This window comes from Myotis brandtii, unplaced genomic scaffold, assembly GCF_000412655.1.
Source record: "Myotis brandtii unplaced genomic scaffold, ASM41265v1 scaffold681, whole genome shotgun sequence".
Lineage (NCBI taxonomy): Eukaryota > Metazoa > Chordata > Mammalia > Chiroptera > Vespertilionidae > Myotis > Myotis brandtii.
The window spans coordinates 23980-41391 of record NW_005370660.1 but is presented as its reverse complement, the minus strand read 5'-3'; the positions used below and the strand labels follow the sequence as shown (position 1 = coordinate 41391).

The following is a 17412-nucleotide window of genomic DNA, read 5'->3' as shown; positions in this document are numbered from 1 at the left end:
CAGCTGATAGCTGAAAAAATCTGAATGGCTGGTATTGAATTATAAAATTGATATGTAAGACCACGTTGCCATTGTAGATTTTGTCTTTGGTGTACGATAAAACTTCCATTAGTAATTTTTTCTAAAACGCAGATATTTTACTTTTACATTGTTTTGGTTTCTTTAAAAAAATAATCCTACCTAAATAAGAGGTTAGATTGACAACTATACTACCATTTCCTCATTTTCCCTTTCACAGGACTTGAGAGCAATGAAGGTCCTCATCCTTGCCTGCCTCGTGGCCCTTGCACTTGCATCAGAGGTAAGAAAAAACGCTAAATGATTAACATGTAGTGAAATATTATCCCACGTGTAGAGAACAACATCAGCAACATTTTAAATGCACATAGAAAGCTGAATTTCAACAGATTTTTTTTGTTTACTTCAAAGAAAATAATTTATATTCACTGATTATTTCAACAGAGTCCTGTAGGACCATAAATCTGGTTTAAATGCTTTCTACACCACCGGGCAACCAGTTGCTAAAGAAAAAAACAAACATCAGGCAAAAGGAGAAGAAACACACAGAAAAACCAGAAAAAAAGAGTAATATTGCACAAATACAATTGCATGCATGTGCAACCTAGACAAACATATCAGTGATGAAATTGATGTACCTCTTACTCTGGGGCATTGGGCCAAATCCTACCCGTGTCTACTCAAAGAAATCCAGGGGGTGGAGCAAAGGCAATATTCATAATCATAAGCATAATGAAAATTGTTTGATACAAATTCAAATAACTCCCTTTCTGTTACCCATCAAAAATTTGTCTTCATTTATTTTAGTGAACATAATACAACAAGCAACATTTAATAGACCCTAATTTTCTCTTTCACTATGTTCCCTTCCTAAGACAAATAGGAAAATAAAATAGGTAAAATAAAATTATACCATTATAGTTATCAAATATTCAAGACATAAAACACAAATATTTTTCAAGGATCTCAAAAGAGATATAACATTTTTTATTTCTTAAGTTTGTGAAGGAGATAGCTCTGCATAAAGAAGGAAAAATGAGTCAGCTATAAAAACTAAATGGTGGTGTTGTTTTTTCTCTTTACAGAAGAAAGAAGTCAGTGTATCCAGTGAGGTAAGATATTTTATTCAGAGAAAATTTTTCCAACCATACATAGTAACATTCTACCCTGGCTGGTTTGTTTGAAGTGGTTGGAGGCTTATCCCATGCAGCACAAGGTTCCGGGTTCAATCCCTGGTCATGGTGGATGGGAGGCAACTTGTACATGTTTCTCTCCCACATCAATGTTTCTCTCGCTCTCAAATCAATAAAAAAAAATTCAAAAAAAGTAACAGTCTTTGATGATCCAGTTGTTGATTTTGCATTTTTTCTTTACAGACTGTAGAAAGCATTTCTAGCAGTGAGGTAAGACAATGTTCATTTGAGGGAATTTTCCATTTGGACAGTAAAATGCTAGAAACTCTTTATATTGTGTTACGTTAGGGCACATAAGTCAATGCAGCTAGTTCAGACCTAAATTCTGATGTAAATTTCCATTATATGTTTAAGGACAAAATAAATGTCTACAGAATTCCCTATTCTCTATGCTTTTTATGCTAGCTGCTACTTGAACCTTGTCACTTGGCCCACCCCCTTCTTTAAGTGAATGTTACACTCCTTTTATATGACTGGAGCTCTCTCCACACTGACCCCATTCACTGTTTTGATATTCATTGAGCACCTTCTGTGGATTAGATATAGACTAGGAGCTATGGTACAAATTGAAAAGCAGATGCCCATAGGAAAGAATTGCAATATAAGGGGTGGGCAGACATGCAAATGGACATATTTTATCATTACAGGAGTCACTTTAGTAAATCAGAGCAGTGAGACTTAGTTTTATTCTTCAGTCTGTCTGGGAAGGTCAGGTAGATATTTACACTTGCACCACTTTTGGAAGTCTGTCACCTGCTAAATGGTACTTGGGTTATTTTACCTCTTCATAAAGGGTATCAGATCCTTAGGGAAAGTATTTTACTTCTTATAATTTATTTGAAACCTAAACATAACAAAGGAACTAAGAATAATGAACAGAATGTATTAATAGTTGTTATGATTTCTTATTAATGAATTTTATTCTTTAGAATCAGATGGCATCTTAGAGATCATTTGTTGTCATAGGAAGGGAACATAGTGAGGGAAAATTAGTGTCTATTAAATGCTTCTTGTTGTACTATATTCACTAACTTTTCTTTCTTGACTGCATTCGCTTGTCTTGTTTATAGAGCAGACTTGTGCAGAACAGTGTAACATATAAGTTTCAGTAATTATGCTGTGTTTTTCATTATATTATCCAGTAAGGTGTCAATATTAGCCTATTAAATGCCTTCATATTCTGATTCATATTGGCAAATAAAAATTTTCCATGAAAACTTAACCTACTTTTATTTTTATTTTTCTGAAGGAATCCATTACCCACATCTATAAGGTAGAGCTATTTATTTATGTATGTATGTATGTATGTATGTATGTATGTATTTATTTCAATATTAGCCTATTAAATGCCTTCATATTCTGATTCATATTGGCAAATAAAAATTTTCCATGAAAACTTAACCTACTTTTATTTTTATTTTTCTGAAGGAATCCATTACCCACATCTATAAGAGCTATTTATTTATTTATGTATGTATGTATGTATGTATGTATGTATTTATTTGGTTAATAAGATCATATAGACTTCAAATATATCTTCCTATGATACATGACCTGTTTATAGCATTGTGTGCCCATCACCCAAAGTCCAATAATTTTCAATCACCATATATCTAGGCCTATTATCCTTTACTACCCTCCAACCCTCTTTTCTGGTAACCACCTTACTATTGTGTGTGTGTTTGTATGAATTTCAGTTGTATATCACACATAAGTGGGGAGATATAATTAAATGTACATATTTTCAAAATATTCTACATTTAATTTTTACAGATTATTCTATTTCTATTCATGTTATTTTTTTTAGCAGAAACCTGAACAGTTTGAAAATGAGAAACAGCAACAAAGAGAGGTAATTTGTTCATAATGATTATATTTAAAAAAATTGTTATAAAATATAATCTATACAAAAGATGGGCATATTCAGTCTAAAGAATTATAATAAAATACTGCCAGCATGGGGAATATAACATTATCAATATATTTTAAAGATATAAGTGCATTTTTAATCTCATAATCCACTTGGAGAATATAGACTAAATACTTTAGAATAATCATTGATTTGCTCAATTTATGTTTACCATAATGAACACTAGTAGATACATTTTCAAGTTAGAAACAGGTTTCCTTATTCTCAAGATACATAGGTGACAAAAGAAATGGTAAGAAAATATGTCATAAATCTGAATCTGATAATTGATTAGCTATTTAAACTTGACGCCAAGTTTCTCTGTACTTCCATTTCTTCAACTATAAACTGAGAATATTAATAATCCCTTAGGGTTGATGAGCTGGTACACAGTAAATACACAAGGATTTACTTTAAAATTGTGTATTTTATATTAACATTGATGAATACATTCATAAAAGACTTTGCATTACACAGAGGAGAGAAGTGATATACAGAACAACTGAGTACACAATTGTGGGACAATATCACACAGTTATAAGTAGCAGAGCTTGCTTAAAAATATAGGTCTTCTTGGACAACAAAGAATTATTTAATTGAAATACATGTGTGTAACATATCTACTTGTAACATTTCAACTTCATGTTTTGTCAATGACTTGGGTTTGGTAATACAAGAAATATTTTTCTAAATAAAAATGAATTTATAAAATGATGCCTCTTTAAAGACTTACAATGATGACTATCTACTAAATAAACTAGTACTAGAAGTTAGCTGGTGTTGAGTAACTCCTTCAATTAAACCACAAGTTAAGATTTACTTTTCATTAAAGCACATAGAAGTAAATCTTGGAAACATTCCTCTAAGTCTTTTTAAAATTAACTTTCATTACATGAAACAATTTGGTTTACTTTTACACCATGTTGAGAAGTTCATGCCTTCTAAGTATCAAACTCTGCAGCCATCCACAGTATTAAAGGGAACTCAGAAAGGAGAAACAAGCTTGAAATTCCCAAACATTTGATTTCAGTTTGATCTGGGTCCACCTATGAAGGAAGTGGATTAATGATAAATAATTCAATGAGTATTTAACTCATTTTCACATGACCCCAAATAATTTCTTAACCAGCATAGGTAAATGATTTTCCTTCTCTCTTTCACTCAGGATTCCTCAATAGAGAGGAGGTTAATTCATCATGAATGACAATTATAGCTGAATCATGGACACAAAGATTCTTTTTCTTTTTTTCCAGGATGAACGCCAGGACAAAATCCACCCCTTTGTTCAGCCACAGCCTCTTTTCTATCCTTATGCTGAGCCCATGCCTTACCCTGTCCTTCCACAAAACATCCTGCCTCTTGCTCAGCCTGCTATGGTGCTGCCTCTCCTTCAGCCTGAAGTGATGGAAGTCCCCAATACTAAGGAGACCATCATTCCTAAGCGCAATGTGATGCAATTGCCTAAATCTCCAGTAGTGCCATTTCTTCAGCGCCAGATCCCAAACCTCACTGATCTCAAAGCACAGCTTCCTCTGCCTCTGCTCCAGCCCTGGATGCCCCAGATCCCCCAGCCTCTTCTTCAGACTCCCATGCTTCCCACTCAGCCCCTGGTCTCCCTTCCTCAGTCCAAAGTCCTGCCTCTTTCCCAGCAAGTGCTGACCTACCCCCAGAGAGCGATGCCTGCCCAAGCCCTTGTGCTGAACCAAGAGCTTCTGGTTGACCCTACCCAGGCATTCTACCCTGTGACTCAACCTATTGCCCCAGTTTACAACTTAGTACAAGTAAGTCCTACTTTATGAACTCTGTTTTCTCATTCATGATGTGTATATGATTGTAGAAGAAGTGGGAGATCCAGAATCTATACTTATAATAGGGTAATTTGCAAATTGGTCTGGGATGTCGTCATGTAACAACGGAACAGCAGCAGAGCAGGGCAGTGAGCTATGTGTGGCAGAGAGCTACAGGAGGGCAGAGAGCTACAGGAGGGTGGGGCAGCAAGCTCTGTGCAGCGGAGAGCTACAATTGGCGGTGGGTGGGGTGGCCAGCTGAGGCAAACGTCAAAGAGCTAGTCGTGCATGGATTCATGTGCAGGGCCACTAGTAAAAGAATAAATGAATATTAAATAGACCTCCTAATGCATGTAGTTGACATCAGGGATTCTCAACACTAGTTATGAAATAAAATAACCTAGAAAACTTGTTTTCCCCCAAATCCCAATGCCTAGGTCTGCTCACAAAGGTTTAGAAATAAATCTTCTGATTTTCTATGTAGAAGATATTGAGTATTTAGAAGAAATTATTTCAAAGATTCTGATTTATTTGATGTCTAGAGAACATAGATAAAGAGGATTAAAACATACCAAATTCAGAATTCAATTTGGGAATCTGAATGTTAAAATGAGTTTAATTATTTTCTTGTGTACATCTATTCTCTACATGCTTTAATGCACATCCTGTTTGTGATATTTGTACATATGAGGGCAAACTATTGAGATGCTCATTTTATTACTCACCAAATTTTTATTTATTCATTATTTTTGTATCTAATTTAATTTAATTTTTCATCACCATTTATTCCCCCTTACCCTCTTTCATTTTCATCCACTCCCATAACCATTGAATTTTTAGAAGTATTCTTGCCAAAAATTCAATTGTATATTTATCTCTCTCTCTCTCTCTCTCTCTCTTTTAAGGTTTAAGAGGATTTCAATGTTAATACTTGCGTCTCACTTTTGGTAAGCTTGGGGAGATGGAGATTAGATTGATTATTCTTATAGTTAATACATTCTTACATTACATTGTTGTGAATAAGACCAAGATAGTAACAGACTCCATCAATATACAAAATTATTTATTAATTATCAGTGTGTCAGGGACATCAACATAGTTGACTATTATGTACTCTCCTGGAGTTGTGTATCTTTTATTTCATTAATGATAGTTGTGTTATGACAGATTTGAATGGTTTGTTTTTAGGTGCCTATGTCCTTATGCTTGATTATCATAATTTTAGAGAAAACTGAAAACAGCTTCTTCTACATTTATGTAAATATTTATGAGCTTTTAAAAAGATCAACTTGAATTCTCATTTCTATCTTAGGCTTCTTAAAATTTAATGATTTTTTAAATCAATTTTAAAATTTACATATTACCTTTTAACTCGTGGGTCAAAATAAACTTATTTAGTCTCAGTCTGAGGTTTACAAAGAAGAGAGAATATAACTTTGAGATTCTTAAGATACCAATTTTTTACTTATTATGTTAAAGTAGATAGTTCAATAAAAAAATTCCAAGTGAGATGCTACTTGGTCTTAGGAGACTTATATGCAAGATAGGGCACAACATGGCACATTGGTAATAAAGTTCCTCTAATGAATTAGTCATCCCAAAATTATAAATGGAGAGAGATGTATGGTTATATCATAAAACATAACTAATACTTTGTATGTTTGTTTTCTATTCCATAGAATTGACTGCAACTGGAAATGTGGCATCTTTTTAATCTTTGTATCATGCAATCAAAAAAAGTAATAATGTGTAAATTATTCTACATGAAAAAATGTATTTCTTTTTTATTTTATGTATTATATAACATTTATCTTAATTTGAATTGGACTCATAACCTCTCTTTTCCATATTTTAATTAAAAATGTACCAAAGTTTCAGTTTTGAGTTGGAAATACCATAACCCTATCAATAATATGTATTCAAATATTTTCTGGAATTGTACTTATTATTACTATTTCCTAAACAGTCATTTCAATAAATTAATCCTTTATGCATATTAATTTTTCCTGTCTTTATTATAATCTTTCAAACTTAATTGGTTTCTTAAATATTAACTTTAGATTATTACTATCATTAAAAATAGCCATGAAAGATTAAAATTAAATGGAATGCTGTGAATTGAATATTAAAAGATATCAAAAAGTAGAGGGAAAAGGTAATCACTTGTTGTTTGATCTAAAAAGACTTCATTTACATCTATAATCCCAGTTAAACCATTACACCTGTGCTTTACACCTTCCAAGTACCCAGCATCAGATGTCAAATTCTATGGTTACCCTAGAAAAAAAAAGATTCAAATGTAAAATCAGATTCACAGCTCCGCAACATAGCAGCTAAGTTGTGCCTTGAAAGCTACTTGATTTTTCTGGAGCTTCATTTTCTACATCTATAGGAGCCAATTCAAAGGGTTTTATTGAAGTTTGAATGTGATTAGTGGACTGCACAGTATATGATTAGTGTTCCTTGTTGTTACTTGACTTATCAGAGCAGCAAGAGCCAATACCACAATCAGTAAGAGGTGGGTTATGTGATTTTTGGCAGTAATGCCCAAGAACCAAAAACTTACAGAAAGCTCTGATATGCATTGTCACTGACAGTGGAGTAATTGTTTCATTGTGATGAATTATTCCTCTACCAACTCCTGCACTGCACACTCAACTCCATCCATTTGAGTTTACACAAAGATTCATCTCTTGTAATTATTCCCTCTCTGCTGCATTCGCAATGTTTTCCTAACCTTTAGGATCAAAAGTACAAACCAAACATACTGTCATCAACTTGTTCCCATCAAATCATATCCTTACTGAAACCACTTGTCTTTCCAAGGTCAACAACAACTTTCATCTTGCTAAACTGTGCTCATATTAACCATCCTCTTAGTGCTATTTGGTAGACTTGATCATCCCTTCTTTTTTGAAATATCATACTTCTCTCTTCATTTGAAATCCTAAGGCTGTCAAACCCTTGGTTTCTCTCTCAACTCACTAGGCATTTATTTGCAATCTCCCTTCTGTATAGCTGAGATTTTCTTTCCAGCTACCTGCTAAAAGTGAAATAGCTTCCCGTTCAAATATGACTAAAGGCAATATTTTGCTTAGTACTCTAGTGATTTTAGGTAAACTTCATGGATTAGATTTTCTTTTAGTACAGAACATTTCACAATTAAAATGAGATTGCCGCCTGACTGACGTGGTTCAGTGGTTGAGTGTCGATGTATGAACCAGGAGGTCATGGTTCGATTCCTGGTCAGGACATAGGCCCTGGTTGCAGGGTAGATCCCCAGTGTGGGGTGAGCAGGAAGCACCTGATCAATGATTCTCTCTCATCGATGTTTCTCTCTCTCTCTCTCTCCCTCTCCTTTCCTCTCTGAAATCAATAAAAATATATTTAAAATATATAAAATGAGATTGCCTAGATGATTTTCTTGCCCTTTGAATAGCCATCCAGTTATGTCATGACCTGCTTTCTTCCATAATCACTGTCCCAGAAGATTATAAAATAATACTGTATAGCTTTTAGTTAAAAATATTGACAGTCTGAAAAATTTAATGGGTGTTGGCATATGATAGCTGTAAAAAATGAGAATAAAAATAGATATGGGTGCTATATGTCCAATTGTGTCCCTCCCCAAAGATATGTTGAAGTGCTATCTCCCCAGACCTCAAATTTTTTTCCAATTTTAATACAAACCATTTCTTAAAAATTAAATATATATGAACATAAAACTGCAATGAATTTTTTTCACTTTCTTTTTTAATTTTTAAAATATATTATTGAAAGTGCTACCTATGTTCTCTTTTTTCCCCCATTGACCTCTTCTAATGCACCCTCACGTCCCCCCTCATTCCCCACCCTTAGCAGGTTTGGCTCATGAATAGAGCCTCGGCCAGTGGGCTGAAGAGTCCTGGGTTTGATTCCTGTCAAGCACACATTCCTTCTTTGCAGGTTTAATTTTAGGACATGTTCGGGGTGCGTGTGGGAGGCAACCAATTGATCAACTGATGTGTGTCTCTCTCACATTGATGTTTCTCTCTCTGTGTCTCTCTCCCTTCTACTCTCTCTAAAAATCAGTGGGAAAATATCCTCAGGTGAGGATAAACAACAAAGACAAAAAACCTTATCTCAGAAATTGATCTTATTTGGAAATATTGGTGATTGCAGATTTAATTAGTTAAGGCAAGGTTATCTAAGAATAAGCTTGTGTATCCTTAGTTTAATATGACTGTTGTCTTTATAAGAAGAGACAGAGAGGGAGAAAACGGCTTTGTGGCAACAGAGGCAGAGATTGCAGTGATGCATTTACAAACCAGGGAATGTCAGGATTGCCAATAAATGCCAGAAACTAGGAAGAGGCAAAGATAAATTATTTCCTAGAGCTGTCACAAAGAGCAAGGCTCTGCTGTTGCTTCTTAGCCAACAGTTTTGGTATTTTGTTTTGGCAGTGCTAGGAAATTAATACAATCAGATATTCGACACATGCTTCATAGATCAATTTATTATGCATGGAAAGTGTTTTTTAATTTTATGACATTTAACACAGAGAGCAGATAGAAAAAAATCAAATAGTCCAGAGAATATCATTATATCATTACTACTATGTTACAACTATTGATCATTGTGTCATATGATTACTACGGTGTTACAACTATTGATCTCAGGGATGTGTTGTTCATGTAACATTAGTTGATTGACTTTTCCTTTTTTTTGTTGTTGTTGTTTTGAAAGCTGGAATTTGTACACAGGCACATTATTTATAGTTTGATTTTTTTTTAAAAAAAAAATTCCAACCTAATGCCTGAGAGAATACAAATAATACTCTACTTTTTGAATTGTTTGATAAAATATGCTTTCTGAAGCATGTTGGATGTATTTATTGTAAGCAGGCTGATAATACGTTGCTAGATGTGTCAAAGGATTTTTGAGTAAGAAGAATCGTCATGAGGAGAGAGCAAAGAAGACTTCTCACCAAGCCTGTAGATAAAAGAGAAAAGGCTCTTTATTAAACTACAGACTAAGTCATTGCTAATTCCATTATGCTATCCTGTTTTTGAATTATATGCAGATCTATTCATTTGTGTCTGATCAACTGTACACAATTGCACTCATATTACTCCATGCTTAGTCTCCATCAAGTGGTAGTCAGGCTGCTTTAAGCCCCTAAATTCCGCTGGTCCTAAAGCTTGAACAAGCACGACAAAATGGAAAAGCCCCATTGCTTATCCTGAGAGTCGGCTGACAACAGTGGACACTTTTTCCTACTGGTCATTTCCCCATGGTGTCTCACCTTCCCCTTAATCTTTGCTTACCTCTCTCTACCCTATTGGCGGGGAGGGAGCGCTTTTCTGTTCAATATTGTGAAACTTGCATATTTCTGAGATTTGAGCATTCTCCCCAGGCCTTGTCCAAGTTTGGATAAGTTTTTAGTTGACGTCACAAAGGTTGCTTGACCCAAATCTATGCCTTGGTGAAAATTATTCAGATGAAAAAGCTTTACTAAAATTATTCTGCAGTATCATCAGATTCCAATTTAGAATAAATTACTGCTATCTCTACTACTTCTTCCTTAATTCTAGCTCTTATTTCCCAACTTAAATTACTGTGCTAGTTTCCCTGTGAACTTGTTTCTGGTCTGTCAATACTCCCCTCACCCTCCTGGCCATACTGCGGCTTGTGCAATAGGCCTCAATAACACATCCAGTCACATCCCTGCTTTGTCAAATGATATTTTGACTGATGATGACTGGCTTTATATCCAACTTCATGACTAGACAATAAGCTGTCCACTGCAGAGACTTTGGCTTAAAGGTATTTATATTCCCAGTGCTATCTCACTGCATGCTCACTGTGGTCCACAAATACCTGATGACTGAATACAAATTGCAGCTGCATCCCTGTTTCATAGAATAGTATCACAAGGAACAGCATTTATTTCCAATTATTTCTTTCAAGTCTTCCAAAAAATTCCTTATTTCCATGTCTTTAAATTTCCTGGCCAAACTAATTATATGCACCTAGCTATGATTTTTCCTTTTATGCATTTCAGTGTTTTAAGAAGTGGCTTTTGAATTTGAATGCTATTCACTTTCAAAATTAATGTAGCCAAATGATCTTCTTTAACCTCCTCTACATAAATCAAGCAAACAGAGGAACAAAACAAAATTCCCCGAAACAAACAAAACAACTTTCTCACCCCAAGCAACAGAGACAATAGGAGAGCATTGTTTCTTTTCTGAAAGGCATATTTGCTAAGCACTTTTATGTGCTAATTCAGGACCCAGAACTTGCATCTATTTCTTTTTTATCCCCTTCTCTGGTTTCATTTTGCATTCAATCCATCATGAAATTTATTGATTTTTTTCCTTAGAGTCCCTTGTCCTATTTCTTTTAAGTCTATCACCAGCTTATCTCAGTTTGCCTGCCCCGTCTCTTAAATATAGTGAAGATATTTCATCCATATTTGTCTCTCAAATAGTATTTTTAATATATCCTTTTAATATATTCTTGATCAATTATATTTAGCTACTAGAGGCTCAGTGCACAAAAATTTGTGCACTCGGTGGGGTCTCTCAGCCGAACCTATGCCCTCTTGCAGTCTGGGACCCCTTGGAGGATGTCCACCTGCTGGCTTAGGCCCACTCCCTGGGGGATTGGGCCCAAGCTGGCAGTCAGACATCCCTCTGGTAGCCTGGCAGCCCTTGGGGGATGTCCACTTACCAGCAGGGAGCAGGCCTAAGCTGCAGTCGGACATCCTTAGTGCTTCTGAGGAGGCAGGAGAGGCTCCCGCCACCACCACTGTGCTGGCAGCCATCAGCCTGGCTTGTGGCTGAACAGAGCTCCCCCTGTGGGAGTGCACTGACCACCAGGGGACAGCTCCTGCATTGAGCATCTCCCCTCTGGAGGTCAGTGTGTGTCATAGTGACCAGCCATTCCCAATCATTCTGCTGTTAGGGTCAATTTGCACATTACCCTTTTATTATATAGGATAGAGGCCTGATGCATGGGTGGGGGCTGGCTGGTTTGCCCTGAAGAGTGTCCTGGATCAGGGGAGGGGTCCCCACTAGGGTGCCTGGCCAGTCTGGGTGAGGGGCTGAGGGCCTTTTTCAGCCTGGCCAAACCCCTCCAGCGATGGAAGCTCCCAGCCTCTCCTTTTTTCTTTTTTTTTTATTCTGGGATTTATTTTCCTTCTACAATTGAAACTTTGTAGCCTTGAGAGGAGCTCAGAGCCGGCCAGGGCAGGCGGGAGGGAAGCTTTGCTTCCTCCATCGCCAGGGGCAACCCACGCCTCCTGCTCGCTCCAGCTCTGTGGCCATGGCCGGCTGAGAGCAGGTATCTGGGGTTTATTTATCTTCTATAATTGAAACTTTGTTGCTTTGAGTGGAGTTCAGAGCTGGGCTGCAGCAGGCGGGAAGCTTGGCTTCCTCCATCATTGGGGCAACCAAGCCTCCTGCTTGCTCCAGCTCTGTGGCTGCCGGCCGCCATCTTGGTTGGGTTAATTTGCATATAGTTGCTCTGATTGGCTGGTGGGTATGGCTTAAGGCATAGCGAAGGTACGGTCAATTTGCATGTTTGTCTTTTATTAGTGTAGATTTGTAATGCCTAAGGGAGTAAGTTCAAACTCTTTGCCCTATGTTAAATGTACATAGGTAATTTATTCATATTGGAGTTTAATATGAATAAATTATCTATGTACATTTAAAAATAACTGACATTTGTCAGTATTATTTTAACTCTAAATTGCAGAACTGCTCCATTTTATAGTGTAATATTTAATTTTTCATGGAATTTGTAATAGTTAATGTTATTTCATATAAAATTGACTTTTAAAAAATAAGTTTGTAATATGTCCTTATCTTCTTGTTAGAATTATCAGAACACTGGTCCCTATCCCAATTGCTCATCAGAGTCTCAAGGCAAAGTTTCTCTAACTTTATTATGTTATGAATCAAATAGGGACCTTATTAAAATTCAGATTCTGATTGAATAGGTCTGGGTGGGACTTCACACTCTAACTTTCTAACAATTGCCCAGATGGAGTTTGTGTGCCTGCTTCAAAGATTACATTTTGGAAGGTCACCTTTAAGCAATATGCAGCACAGATTTAATGCTGGGCATGGTATAGTCACAATCATATGCAACTTTAATCACGGGCATTGATGGAATATATCTTTCAATAGTCTCACCAATTCTATGAAGTGGGTACATATTAAAATACCTGTTTGTCCATGAGAAAATTGAAGTTTAAAAAAGATTAGAAGTAGTTCAAGGTCATGAAACTGGTAGTTGTCCCAACCAGGATACAATCACCAGGGTTCCCATCCTAAAAGCTCACCTCTAACCACACCAGCACAGAACTTTTCTTTTAGAAACATTTAGAGGAATAAATGCACTTTAGGAAAGCTACACCTAGCTATACTACTCAAACCGGTCTGCTTTTGGTTTGATGGCTTTATTTTATTTATTCTTGTTTTAACTCAATTAAATTTCTGGAGAACAAAAAATGTAACTGGATGTGGCTTACCTCTGTCATCTGTCCTGTGATTATTACTTTCCTTCATATGGATATGGATATGGATATGGATATGCTGGTGGATACTGCCCATATGGGTAATACCCTCCCTGAAAAGATAAAATTGCAGAGAATTGAGACAATGACTGTAAATATTTCACAATAATTTCCATTAGAAACTTAATTTGTTAAAGTTGGTAGGAACACATAGATCACCTAGGTGTTTGATTTTTCAAAATTTTATATAGTTTTACACTTTTTTTATAAGAAAAATGTTTAAGAGAAAAATAGAACAACATTTACAGTTAAACTGTTTGTTGACAATTTTATTGTTTTATAATACACGTGGAGCCAACCACTCCAGAAATTTAAATATTCCTTAAAGTATTACTTCCAAATTCCTGCTTTTTCCATCCTTGAGTTTTCCAGAGAGAAGGAATTTGCTGTTTTCAGGTTAGGTGGAATTGCTATGTCTCATTCTTGACTTATAATGACCTTACTGTTTCTTCAAACTCCTACTTTCTCTAATTTCATTCCTGCTAAATTCAATATTTTTTATCTCTCCTTTATCTTTTAATTTGGTGCCATGTTAAAATTAATCTATTTAATATATTCATAAGAATTTCTGAGACATATTTATATGACATGACAATAATTTGAGATATTAAGAGTATTTCATTAAAAAATCCTGAATAAATGACCTTTTTTATCTTATTTAACAGATCCATTTAACTTAACTTAATGACTTCATCATCTTCCACAAGAATCAAAAGGTGAAAACTTACCACATCACCTGTGCATTAGCAGCCTCTATGCTCCATTGTAGATATATTATATTTAATGTATTTTAACCCCTAGAGTGCCAGGGAGTGCAATCGCGCTCCTCCTGTTTTTTGCCAAAAGTGCTGGGAGCGCTATCGCGCTCCTCCTGCAGTGTCACTATTAGATGCTAGTAGTTCACTCTTTATTGGCAGATGGCACCTAAGTGCAGATTACTTATGATGCCAAATGTTTGTAGTTCTAAAATTGACCACTGGCATTTATCTGCCTAATTTTTTACAGGTACTACGATTTTATGAGTTTACTCAGATTTTGTAGCCCTAAAGCTTCGAAATGGCGTCCAGTTCTAAGTCTGCTTTTATTAGTGATGATGATATTGCTAAATATGTCAATTCTTGCTGTAAAGATGACGATTTTGTGAAAGATGGAGAAGGGTGGTGTCCCTCTATTTTAACATTATATGTTTTGTTCAAAATTTTTTTCTACTAGTATTTTATAATATAATCAGCAAACAATATATGTCAAAGATGAAAACAAATGTATTAAAGGTTTCCTTAAGTTTTTGAATATGTAACTTCATTTACTTGCAATTCATAATTTTTTTTCCTAAACTGCTGTAAAATCATCAAAAATGCCTTGGCAATTTTGGCATAGTTCCTAGGATATTGGTTGGCACTCAAAGGGTTAATATTCAGCTATTCTTTAGGCCAAGGCAATTACTTACCAAACAATGATGCTTACATTCTGCAACAACACTTGGCTTCTTCAGGGTAGCATTATATGTTCTATCTAAATGCTACCAGTACATAAGCTTTGGTCCTTTAGCAGTATATCATAAATAAATAAACTCAATGTCCACATCAGGCATTCATTATATAGATATGTTTCAGAGATAAGGGTTGATTCTTCTAATAGAATAAATACTCAGACAAGGGAATGTGTGTTACTATACCACATTATCTGGGCAATACTTACATGGTGTTTCTTTTTATAATAACGATGTTTCTGTTAAAATAAAGAACAAGTTAAAATTGTTATCCATGTTTAATTACTAAGTTTCTCAGTACATGAATGTGTCTTACCTCATGAGATGAAGAATCGGCACTCTTGAAAAAAGAAAAGAAAAGAATGAACATCTCAATTGTATAATTCTAGATTGAATGTCAAATGCTCTTGGCTTCCACAGTTATGATTAAACCAAATGGAGGCAAAGCCTTAGGTAACTGATCACAAAGTTGGCTATTTCATGTTAGTGACAGAATGAAGACTAGGCTTAGGCTATAATTAATTCATTACATTTCAATATCAACTCACTCAGGACCAAATTTCTTTTGTGTGATAAGGAAGAAAATCTATCACTGTGACCAGGAGAGTGAAAATGAAAAGTTAAAATGTGGGTTAACACAAGACCATGTAGGTTTGAAGTTGTTGAAAAACTATGTACATTTACATATTGATTGTACAGGTACAGACTGATGATATGATTATGGTTTTCTCTGTTCTTCTTGGATTTTTATTTATTTATTTTTGCACTTCCACTTCTGTGTGGGCTTAGTGTCTCATGTGTACTCCAGATTTATTCTAAGTCCTTAATGTACTGATATAGGCTAATTTAAGGAAAATGTCCATACAAAACCATGTTCGGGCAATGCAACTTTGGTCCACAACACAAGAAACAAGAGACCATCTTTGAATAATTCCTGAGAACATATTCTTCAAAATTTTCTGATATACTTACAACCAAGGCAACCATGAGAGCCATGATAAAGGCGAAGACAAAGATCCTCATATTTGGCTGAGTCCTGTGAAAGCATACATGACAGATCATTCCTGCACTTGCAAATCACTTATTGATCAAAGTAGGAGCCACAGCTTTGGGAGACAGATTGGATTTACAAAGAGAATTAAAACACATCGCCTGACATCATGGAATTTAGAGACTAGTAGAGAACATTGATATGTAAAGATAAGTGCTGTGGCATAGAAATAATATCCTATATGATAAAAGGTTACTATGCAAATTGACCTAATTGCAGAATGACCAGTCGCTATGATGTGCACTGACCACCAGAGGGCAGACGCTCAACGCAGGAGCTGCCCCACAGGTGGTCAGTCTGCTCCCGCAGGGGGAGCGCCACTCAGCCAGAAGCCAGGCTCACAGCTGGTGAACATAGTGGCCGTGGTGGGAGCCTCTCCCACCTCTGTGGCAGCATGGAGAGTGGGCCTAAGCCATCAGTCAGACATCCCCCAAGGGCTCCCAACTGTGAGAGGGTGCAGGCTGGCTGAGGGATCCCCTTAAGTACACAAATTGCGTGCACCAGGGCTCTAGTAGTATCATAAAAACAGACAAAACGGGCATCTTAAACAGACCAAGAGAGCAAAGGTAGTAGTATTAAAGTAAAGAAAAGGTAAAGCTTGTGTATATAGAATAAGCAAAGAGAGATTTGGAGAAACAAAATGAGAGAGAGGATAACACATAAGAAATGGAATAGTTCACCAGGTAAGCAGAGCAAAAATGGAAACAGGCTGATCATTTAGATTGTTGTGACATTATAGGGGCCTTACATAATGACATATGGTGTAATAATTAAGGTAAGGTTTAAAGAAATGTTTAGAAGTTAGAATTCAAGCAACAGAAACAGTTTTTATAATAGAGGTAGAAAAAATCAGACAGGTTTCTGGCTTGAGAATTGTGGAGGTGGTATTACTCTAGTACTAGAAAATTTATGATAATGTACAAAGAAAAGTCAAATTAAAGGAGTTTCAGGGAAAATAATTATAGATAAATTTAGCAGTTGGATTGGTAAAAATAATTTAATCTCCAAAAAATATTATTCAACAAAAGTACTTTAATCTGGGACTCTGATAGGCTTTCTGTAATCCAATATATACAAGTGAACTCATTTCTGTTGCTGTTGTATGAGAAATAAATCCAATTATTCATTTCTCAGTTATAGACTTCGAAATAAAAACATATTATAAACTGTAAGGTAAATAGTGAGTAAACATTTTTTCCCACCGATCATTTTTGGCCCTCATTTTTGATAGAATAATAGAATAACATTTTTATTCTGATAATAGAAGAAAGTATTCTGTATAATAATTCTAAATCCCAGACATATGAAGCACAATTTGTGACTGATGGTATTTCTCTTGTTCCTTATATGCTGATTTTGCCTCATTGGTTTAAACTTAGGACTGTATCATTGGAAAAACTAA

At 35.6% G+C, this 17412-nt stretch overlaps 1 protein-coding gene across 1 annotated transcript; it reads left to right on the top strand.

Moving 5' to 3' along the window:
* Positions 1–250: 250 nt before the first annotated feature.
* LOC102240691 (beta-casein-like) lies at positions 251–4919 on the top strand. The gene is made up of 6 exons (XM_005881640.1): positions 251–301; positions 1104–1130; positions 1395–1421; positions 2461–2484; positions 3019–3063; positions 4374–4919. The coding sequence occupies exons 1-6, from the start codon at positions 251–253 to the stop codon at positions 4917–4919; spliced, it is 720 nt and encodes a 239-aa protein (XP_005881702.1).
* The last annotated feature ends 12493 nt before the right edge of the window (positions 4920–17412 follow it).

Bases quoted from the DNA above. Each gene is read 5' to 3' on its own strand.
- LOC102240691 (XM_005881640.1), top strand. From the start codon at position 251: ATGAAGGTCCTCATCCTTGCCTGCCTCGTGGCCCTTGCACTTGCATCA. The intron at 1,422-2,460 runs GTAAGACAATGT...ATTTTTCTGAAG, and splicing joins AAAGCATTTCTAGCAGTGAG to GAATCCATTACCCACATCTA. The intron at 3,064-4,373 runs GTAATTTGTTCA...CTTTTTTTCCAG, and splicing joins AGAAACAGCAACAAAGAGAG to GATGAACGCCAGGACAAAAT.